This window comes from Notamacropus eugenii, chromosome 2, assembly GCF_028372415.1.
Source record: "Notamacropus eugenii isolate mMacEug1 chromosome 2, mMacEug1.pri_v2, whole genome shotgun sequence".
NCBI classification, from domain to species: Eukaryota; Metazoa; Chordata; class Mammalia; order Diprotodontia; family Macropodidae; genus Notamacropus; species Notamacropus eugenii.
In genome coordinates this window covers 341,597,670-341,607,140 of record NC_092873.1, presented here as the reverse complement: position 1 = coordinate 341,607,140, position 9,471 = coordinate 341,597,670, and the positions used below count along the sequence as shown (strand labels likewise).

At 49.2% G+C, this 9,471-nt stretch overlaps 1 protein-coding gene across 8 annotated transcripts in view; it reads right to left on the bottom strand.

The window, feature by feature from the left end:
• Positions 1–32: 32 nt before the first annotated feature.
• TMEM94 (transmembrane protein 94) overlaps positions 33–9,471 on the bottom strand; it is a 46,366-nt gene continuing 36,927 nt past the window's right edge. For 6 of the 8 annotated variants that reach the window (XM_072645683.1, XM_072645682.1, XM_072645678.1 and 3 more), the window contains exons 16-32: positions 9,154–9,327; positions 8,202–8,304; positions 7,892–8,109; positions 7,005–7,186; positions 6,773–6,911; positions 6,323–6,438; positions 5,981–6,080; positions 4,087–4,195; positions 3,590–3,779; positions 3,219–3,296; positions 2,863–2,948; positions 2,465–2,546; positions 1,966–2,114; positions 1,718–1,803; positions 1,469–1,562; positions 1,064–1,234; positions 33–911 (exon numbers count right to left, since the gene is read on the bottom strand). In XM_072645683.1, coding sequence (XP_072501784.1) covers positions 839–911; positions 1,064–1,234; positions 1,469–1,562; positions 1,718–1,803; positions 1,966–2,114; positions 2,465–2,546; positions 2,863–2,948; positions 3,219–3,296; positions 3,590–3,779; positions 4,087–4,195; positions 5,981–6,080; positions 6,323–6,438; positions 6,773–6,911; positions 7,005–7,186; positions 7,892–8,109; positions 8,202–8,304; positions 9,154–9,327 — 2,150 coding nt within the window. In that variant the 3' untranslated portion in view covers positions 33–838. The remainder of the gene's footprint in view (positions 912–1,063; positions 1,235–1,468; positions 1,563–1,717; positions 1,804–1,965; positions 2,115–2,464; positions 2,547–2,862; positions 2,949–3,218; positions 3,297–3,589; positions 3,780–4,086; positions 4,196–5,980; positions 6,081–6,322; positions 6,439–6,772; positions 6,912–7,004; positions 7,187–7,891; positions 8,110–8,201; positions 8,305–9,153; positions 9,328–9,471) is intronic. The other 2 variants (XM_072645679.1, XM_072645681.1) reach the window with 1 other exon arrangement.

The following is a 9,471-nucleotide window of genomic DNA, read 5'->3' as shown; positions in this document are numbered from 1 at the left end:
CTGCTCTCCCTCAGATACCAGTCAGTAACAGATGCAATTTACAAGTTTTAATACAAATGGAGTTTTTACATTCATCTCCAAAAGGCTCATTTCTGATAGAAAATATACACCAGTAAAAACACTCTCACATAGGAAAGACATTGGAGGAAGGGCCGGGAACGCTGCCTGCAGTGGCATCCAGCTAGTAGGGGTGTGGCCAGGGCTGCTCTCCATCTTCAGTCCCACAGAAAGGAAGGCAGGAACTGCAAGCTCCCCTCTGAAAGCATGGGGAAGGCTGGAGGGAGGCTCAGAAGCCACGCCCCAGCCCTGGGAAGACTACATTAAAGGAGGGCCTGTGGCTACTGTCTTCTGTAGAGTTAGAGATGGGAAGATGAGGCAAAAATCCCCCCAAGCATTCAATATCACCACCTAAGGAGGAGCTCAGGGTAACTGCTTAGGTAGGGCTTCTGCCTCGAAAGCTGGATCTGTGCCATATGGCTCAGGTGAGGGGCCCTTTCTACAAAGGTGCTTTTCATTCAAATGTACCCCAGGCTGGGCTCAGAAAAAAGTCCAGGACTGGCTGAGCCCCTGCTGGGCTCTAGGACTCCTCCAAAAGCATGTGGTAAAGGGAGAAGTGGAAGACTCGAGTCTAGTAGAAACAGAGCAGGAAGGCTTGACCCATAGGCCCTGGTTGCTCCTTCTACCTTGTATTAGTTTAAAGGGCCCAAGGATCATCTCTCCAGTAGTCATAACCTGAAGCCCCAAACATACAAGTGGTAGGGGGGTGGAGGGGACAGGCAGAAAGTCCCCAAGAAGGTGAGGATGGCAAGGCCAGAGGAAGGTGATTGCATCCAGCAGCTCAAAAAGGGGAGTTCATGCCAAGTTTAGTTTCAAACTGTAGTTTCTGTCTCTTCTGGTATCGGACCCGAACCCTGATGGTACAAGATGAACAGAGGGTTAGGACACGGGAAGAGAACAAGGAAAGTAGGTGGACCAAGTGGTGAGTAGAGAAAGGTTTATGGGTCGTTAGGAACAGATTTAGCAAACTGATCTCAGAGGGGGCTAGACCCGTGTTGTTCCTCACCGGATTTCATGCAACTTGACAATTTCATTGGTGACTACCACAAGGATGAGGGAGAGGCAGCCCAGAAGCCAGGTTATGAGGGGCACATCTGCCAGGCCAAAGTTAATACCGCTGTCCCTATTTGTCCAGAGCTGCAAGTCCACAACTGTCTGCACAAGCTGCCCCAGAAGTCTAACGAAGGAGCAAAGACAGAGCCTCTGAGGTACAATCCTCACCAGCTCCCCAATCTTTCATGGGATAAGAGTTGGTTATCTGTACCTGTGTGACCCCTGAAATCACAAACGTCCACCTCAAACCCTGACTCAGACCCAGACACCTGATCCAGAACCAATTCCCAACTTCTAACAACAACTCTCAAGATGACCCTCAACCAAATCATCACTCCCCAAAGCTGGAGGTACTCACACCACAGGCACTGTCACGGTCCACCAGAGATTGGAGAAGGGGCTCTTTCTCCACAAGGGCTTGGTGCGGTGTACATGGGTGATGGAAATGAACACTGTTGGGGGGGCGTGTGACAAAAGAGCCTCAGAATCTACTACTAGCCTTGGTCACCTACTCCCCATGTAACTCAGCCAAGGCGGCTACTGTCAGTCTTCATATGGTAATATTGGAGGGACCAGGCCAGAAGCTCCCAGAGGTCAGGACACTCACCAGTGTGTAGGACGATCAGGGCAGCTGTGAGTTTCTGGGCCAGCAGGAGCCCACTGGCAAAGTCACCAAACCAATTTGGAGTTTTACTGTCAAATCAGAAGGAAGCACATCTATAAAGCAGGGCACAGGAGGTAGGCAGTACAGGGTAAAAAAGGCAGAAAGGGAGAGTCCCCTTAGAGGTAAAGGAGCAAGGAGTCCCCTCACAGGAACAGTTACCAGTGATGTACGAGGTCAGGCGTGGGGCGTACCTGCTCAGCATGATAGAGGAACAGTTAGTATGGTTTCGGACCTGGGCAGTCTCACAAAAATTCTGCAGGATGAAGCCAAAGCAGATGAGGCCCGAGCCAATGGTCAGGCTAAACTTGAGCAAGAAGCAGAGGAGAAAGTAGTGCTGAGTCTGTGGGAGAAGAGGTGCCATCATTCACAGGGGACAGGACCACTCCAATCAGCCGACGCCACCCTTTCCTGCTCAGCCCTGAGCCAACTCCAGCCAAGAAACAGCCTGATGGCCAAGTATGGATGAAGAGTGAAAGCATCTGATGTCCATGACCCCCATGTCAAACATTTCATCTAGGGGATCAGTTAGGCACTAACTGACCAGAAGACGGATCCCCCCCAAAATATCTCCTTATCTCCAGATGCCTCCAGTTTTGTCCAATCTACTTTACACCATTCACCACCACTGAGAACTTAGGAAACCCAGGAATCGGTTTAAATCAAGTGCAAAGGGGGTATTGCCTCACCTACCTTCTTGGGAATGGAAAGAAGATTCTTCCCTGTGGCTACAGACATGACAGAGCTGTGCGGAGGCTTCCCCAGCAGGGAGACGCTGCAAAGAAGACAGCAGGGTCAGGGGATGGCCAGCTCTTTGGAGCTTCACTTTCCCAGTTCATCCTGAGGGATGACAAAGACCAGGCCAAAACCTCCGGAAGCACAGGAACACTCACCATCCCGACCTGGATTGCCTCCAGGGCATCCCATAAGGGGAAAAGGAACAGGACATGAACCACCAGGAAGATGAGGTGAGGAAATGGGCAGGAACTTTCCAACGGGCCACGTACACCTGCCCCAGAGGAGTTGCACCCTGGAGCCCACACTTCCCGGGGAGCCTTCTGCCCCATTCTGGGATGCAACAAGCTTCTCACCTTAGAAGTGGATAGCAGAAACAGGACAGCCACAGGATGTCAGTGGTGCCCAGGAGTGGTGGCAATTGTACCAGGCAAGAAAGGAACTAGGCAGAGGAAAATAATCCGGAAACAAGGATTAAAGAAATGAAAAAGAGGATAAACCTTCAGGATCTGTGGCACTACCCCGTCATAACCTAGCCCAGCTGTAAAGGGAGGTACAGAGGGATCTGGGGGGAGAAGAGCATCCAAGGACATGAAAGTACTTCACCAGGCTCCCACCCTTATCTAAACTACTCACAACCACAACTCTGTAGCCTTCTATTTTCCTCCAGGGGAGTAGAGGAGCACTACCTGCTGCCTTGCTCCAACCTCACCTGGATAACCACTAGAGTCAGTTGGCATTGCAGCAGGAAGAGAAAGCACTTTCGGATACCGTACGTAGCATGCCGGGCCTGCAGAGAGAATCAGGCCAGATCTCTCAGAGCGAGGGAGAACCGACAGGTGTGGGAATCAATCATCTCTTTGACTGGAATGACCTTTACCTACCCTCTGTCACCTGGTTCCTAGGCTTGTCCTGGGCTCCTCTGAGCACATGGTGGAAAGCCTGAACCAAGAGCCAGCAGCACAACTGTCCCTCTCACTCCAATTCAACAAAAACTTAATAAACACATACTCTGCTTAAGGCACCCTGCTGGGCCCTAAGAAAGATGAAAGTGAAGAGGTCTGCTCAATCCTGAATCCTCACCTGCTCAATGAGGCGGATGATGCTGATGCTCTCTTCCTGCCGAAAGGACATGGAGCAGGCCAGGCTGTTGAGCTGCCCCGAGAGCTGCAGGGGAGAAAGGCCTTCGGAGGCCTGGGCCATGCTGGTGCTGGTGGCATAGCCAAAGGTCTCCCAGGAGCAGCGGGACGGATACAGGGGATCCAGGGCAATGCTGCTCGGTTAAGAGGAGAAAGAAGGCATCAGGTCCTCTCCTACAAAGATTTGTTGTCTCCTAGCAAGATTTTGGGCCTAGACCCTTTGCTTTCACTCCCTGACTGGTCACTCAAAGTACTAGCAACTACAATCCAAGAACAGGCACAAGCCAAGAAGTGGGTGAGCATGGCAGAGAGCAGGCACATTCTCATCCCTTCTAACACTGCCCCTCCTGCCATCACCACCACCCCAATCCACTTGTGGTCTCCTTTGGAGACAGGGGTCAACCCCTGGGGCCATGTCCGAGAATTGTGGCTTATCCAGACCTGATATCGCTCTGCAAGAAGAGGCCGCTGTTGCGCAGATTGGCAGAACTACCCAAGCAGCACGTTACCTCGCCATACTCTTGCATTATCTTAATCATCTCACACATGGCTGAAGAAAAAGGGAGCAGCAAGAGACAGTCAACAAAAGATCTAGGATACTCATTCACAAAACCCAGCGTTAGATACTATGACATTTATTCAAGACATATTCTTCTACTCCTAGGTCAGAAGGTCTAAGAGTGAGGGAGTAGGTAACCCATGACCCTCCTGGAGCCAGGCAAACTCACAGCATTGTATCTACACTTATTTACTATACTGACTTTACAACTTACAGGATTCCAGGTTCTAATGACCCACATCTACCATAACACCCTTCTACACCCATCAATAAAATAACTCCACTGAGCAAGACCCCTGCTGGAGTCATTTTCCTCACAGACAGAAACCTAGGGAAGAGTCAACAAGATGGCTTTGAACTAGGGGCCATCTTCAAATATATAGGAGCCAAATAAATTTATTAAATAAACCACATTTTTCAAATGGTCAAATATACTATAAAGAAGGAGGAAAACCAAATTAATAAAATTAAAAAATAAACAAGATGAAATCACAACAAATAAAACAAATTATACAGTCAGATGACAGCAAAATTGAGGATTATAAACAAAAAAAAAGGAAAAGAAATTGAACTAGTTGTAAGGAAACCACCAAAAAGTGATGGGGGGAGAGCAGGGAGTGACCCTGGTCCAGATATAGAATTTTATGACACCTCAAAGAAAAGTTAATACCTATACTATGGAAAATATTCTCAAAAAGTGAAAAAGAAAATATTCTACCCCAACTCCTTTAATGAGACAAATTTAGTACTAATATGAAATGGTCAGATAAGCTTTGATTCTTTTTTTTCGTGCATATAACCAAGAAGATGGGCAGAAAAAGAGACTTCAGGACATCACTGCAACTTGAGACTTAACCTCACTAGGAGTTTTACTTTAATGGGGAAAATTTCTTCCTTTATTCAACTTGCATGAGGAATACCACAAGGGATCCAAAGCAGAAAGAATAAAGCCTGGTAGGGCTGGCAGGGAGGTTCGTTGGTTTCCTTTCCCTGACTAGCCTGCTGAGGAGGGGGAAAGAGGCTCCTTTTATCCAGCATCAGAAAGAATGCGAGGGATACAACAGCTGTCTGGGGAAATGGAATGTTAACTCTCTTGGGCCAAAGAGGACCCTCCATAGTTTATAACAGACTTCAATGGAGGCTGTTCCTTGTAGGGGTAAATCAAAGACAAGAAAGAGACTGCCCCATCACTCCAGCTGTTGCAGCAGGTGTGTGTCCTGCTCAAAGGGTATGGGGCCAGGAAGTCCATAGGATGTGAAAATGGTACAATGGCCAGAGGCATTTGCATGATCTCAGTACATCTGCTGATGAGCTGAGGCAGTGCAGTGCACAAACACAGCAGGAAATTTAACTTCCCCTACTTCCCTGTGCCCGGTGGCTTTATCTCTACCCTGAGATGGAAACCCTAGGCCCAAGAACTGACTTGGCCAAAGGATGCAGAGCGAGGTGCAGTCAAAGTTTCCTCAAGCTTTCTAACTGACTGATCCCTACTTCTCTCGGGTTTAGAGCCTGTTTGACACCTGATGTGTCCAATAAGAATTCCAAAGCACCAACTTTCACTTGTATACTATCTTTTCTTACCCGATCCTTAGTCAAAAATAGGAGGTGTTATAATAAAATCTGTAAGAACTACAGTCAACTAGCCCCCCCAGAATTTACTGAGCCCTGCACTACCTTTCTCCACACCCTAGTAAGAACTAAACCCCAGAAAGACAAGGGGTCTGGCTCCTTCTCCCCAAGGAAAGCAGCCTAAGTTGCCTGAGCAACAAGACTTACTTTCAGGGGTACAGTCAGTGAAGAGGGGCACCAGCAAAGGAACATTGTCGATGTTCTGTAAGTGTGGGCGTACTTGGTGGATACCCCGAGGCAGCTTGGCCTGCATGGTAGAGAAATATAAGTGGACCCAGTTTGGGGCACTCAATGAATGAATGAGATTCTTCTGGTCTCTCTGCCCCTAACAAGACCCAAGCCTCTCCCCACACCTCAGACCCCTCCATAATAGTGGTTCAATTTACACGGGCCTGGAACTGTGCACACATCAACCATGTGGGGAGACTGAGGGATATGGGAGGTCCATACTCCAGGACGGTCCACAGGGAGCCAGGCTAGCTTCCCTACCCGGTTGCAGTCTTCTAAGAAGCTAGGGATGTCACTGTCAGTAGGTTGGAAGCTGATGAGGTCAGAGTGACCCTCCTCCTCCATGAGCAGGAGCCCTTCAGCATCATCTCGGGACACTGCAATAGCAGAACCAAATCACCAGAAGTTGAAAGATCAAGTTTTCTGCCCTTTCTTTTCCACATCTTTAACAACGAGCACTTCCTTCAAGAGGTTTCAGAACCATCCAAGTTCAGGACTTTGTACCTGGAAGTCTCCTCTTCCTTTTCTCTGAGGTCAGCTTTTGTCAGATGATAAAAAATCGTAGCCACTTGAACAGGGGAAAACACTTTTAAATAAATGATTACAGGGGCTACGTCTAGCGGTAGTTATGCCAAGGAGAATCCTGCCCCTCTTCTGTCCCTTCCCGTCTAACCACTCTCCTCCCACAAACCCAAGAGGCTGAGTCCTCACCCTGATGCAGGTCATCATGCAAGGAGCCAGCATGACTGGGGCTAGAAGGTGGGATCTCAGAGCCTGGAACATCACCATTGGGGGTGAGGGAAATGTGACAATTCCAACCTGTCTCAAGGCCCATCTTTTCTGCAAACACCTGAGGAAGAGGTAACAGAAATGATAGGGAAACAAAGGAAAAGAAAAGCCAGCTCGCCTCAGGTGGCTAAAGGAGGGAAAAGACGAGTCCCACCTTGCTCTTGAGCTCGTCCTCCAAGGAGAAGTAAACAAAGCGGATGCAGGCATTGACCAGCCCATCAATGAGGCGCACGATGTCCAGGCGGGCCTGGTACTGGGACGACACCATACCCATAAAGATCTGGCCGCTCAGAGCTTGCATGCAATCCTCCTTCTCCATCACTTCGCCAATCCCTTCTTTAGGCAGTGCAACCAATGCACACAGCCCAGGCAAGATACAGCCACAAGAGCCATATATCACATTGGATTGCCACACAAACACGGACATTCAGTGCATCATGTACATAGCAAGTGCACAGACATTAGTCAGCATCAGCATACACAAGACACAGACAGTCACACAAACACACAAGTAACACAGGAAAAAAAAGACAATAAAAGACACCCATCAGTCAGTTGTAGGTTGTGGAAGAAAGTTGTGCAGACACAGGTGTCCTTTTCCCCCAGTCAACCCTATACATCCAAACTGCTTAATTCCCAAGTTCCTGGGTGCAAGAGATTCCATGAATAGTCCAAGGAGGAGAGGAGCATCTGGTCAGGCAGGGGATAGAAAACTGGCCTTCATACATCAAGAGTTAAAAGGGAATTGAGAAATCAGTCCAAACCCTTAATCTTACAGATGGGGATACTGAGTGTCAGACAGGTGAAAGGTCTTGCCACTCACACATGGCAGAGACAGGATTTGAACCCAGGTCTATCAGACTCTAAATCCATTATACTACACTAACAGAATGAAGGCAGACAAGTGCCAGGATCCTCTCTGAGCTTCCCCCAGCCTTGAAGGTTACCCTCTGGACCAACAGGGTCAGGCCAATGACAATGATTAACTCAGTCTCCCCTAGGAGAGAAATCAAAGAGAAGGCCCTGAGGCTGCCCCAGTACCGTCAGAGCTCCAGCTGTTGCGGCGAGTGTTTTGCTTGATGGGTATGGTACCAGGAAGCTCGCAGGAGGTGCAGATGGCACTGTGACCAGGCACCTGCATAAGCTCGATGCACTTGCCATTGAGCTGGGAGGACAGGGCGCAGTGCATGGGCTTGTAGGCAAAGGCTGAGCAATAGCCTGAGAGGCAGGCTCGCTGGTAGAAGTCCAGCACTTTCTTTCTGTCAGGGAAAGAGAAGAAAAGAGAATGACTGCAGCTGGCTGGGCAGAGGGGCTGGCTGCTTCTAACCCCTGGGGGCCCTCAGTCACCCACCTGTCTGAGCCAGAGAGCGGGTAGATATCTGCTCCATCCCAGAAGTCTGTGCAGGCCTCCAGGACCACATCTGCTGTGCCATGGGACAGCATCTGCTCAGTGCCTGTGACAGACAGGGCCAACACTTACAAACAAGCTCTAGACTCCAGAATGGAAATCCTCCACAACCATCTCTGATGTGTGGGGCCCAGAGTTCTGAGGCTTCTGCAACAAGGCCATCTTTACAAAGATGTGCTGCATTCCTGGTGTCAAAGAGCCAGAGGGGAAAAGCAGGGGCAAGCAGCTCCATCATCCCAAAGCAATCCTGAAGCTCCTGGTTGCAGGTAACTTGCCTAAACTCAAGATAATTCTCCATCAGCAGTGATCACTAGTTACTTACCTCAGGCCTCACATTCTCCACAAGTTGAAGAAAAACAGGAAGACTAGTGTTTCAAAGCCTCTAACCAGGTAAGGGTTAGAAACCTCATCCCCATCGCATCCTCAGCTCTGATCACTAAGGCACATAGCTCATCCCTCAATGGTCCTCACAGTTCCTCCGGGAAAACTACCTTGAAACAACAGCACTGTCGTAGTGAAAACTACTGGCTGGTGGCTATATCTGTGGGGGAAATTCCAGAGGCTTCTATTCTAGATTTCTAATGAGATCCTCAGAACTTGAACTGTTGGAGTCCGTGTCCACTTCCACGAAGCTCCAGTGAGCCAAAGCCTACTTGATGCTTGCCACAGACTGATCCTGGGGAATCCAGGGCCTCCTCTCCCCTTCCCTCTCTAGAAATAGCCAATAATGGCCAGAGCTTCTTCTCCACAGGTTTTTTAAATGACCAGGAGCAGTAAACCAGGCTACCAGGGAGGGCCACCATCTCCCTTCTAGTAACAGACTTGGAGTAGGTGGGCCCCACTTCCCACCTCAAGGATGCCTGGGCTTGGGGACATAACAGAATGGAAGGCTTACTGGTGGTTGTGTCCTTGATAAAGAGGCTGATCATATGGCTCAGTGGTGGGCGCCGTTTGGTAACACGAGATAGCTTTCCCAAGGCTGTCTCCTTCACCATCTCAGGGCTGGGAAGGCGATAGAGTGCTAAATGGTTTTCCTGTTTGAAGAGCTCCTTGGCACCAGGAGTGAAGCCTGTATTAGATTGAGTGGAAGGAAAAGCTCAGGGCTTCCAGAAAGGGACCTCTCCGCAAAGCTTATCTGAGCTGAACACATCTATCTTCCTGTCATATCTCTAGGTTGGACCAAACCAACCTAATCACATAGCAGAGGCAACGT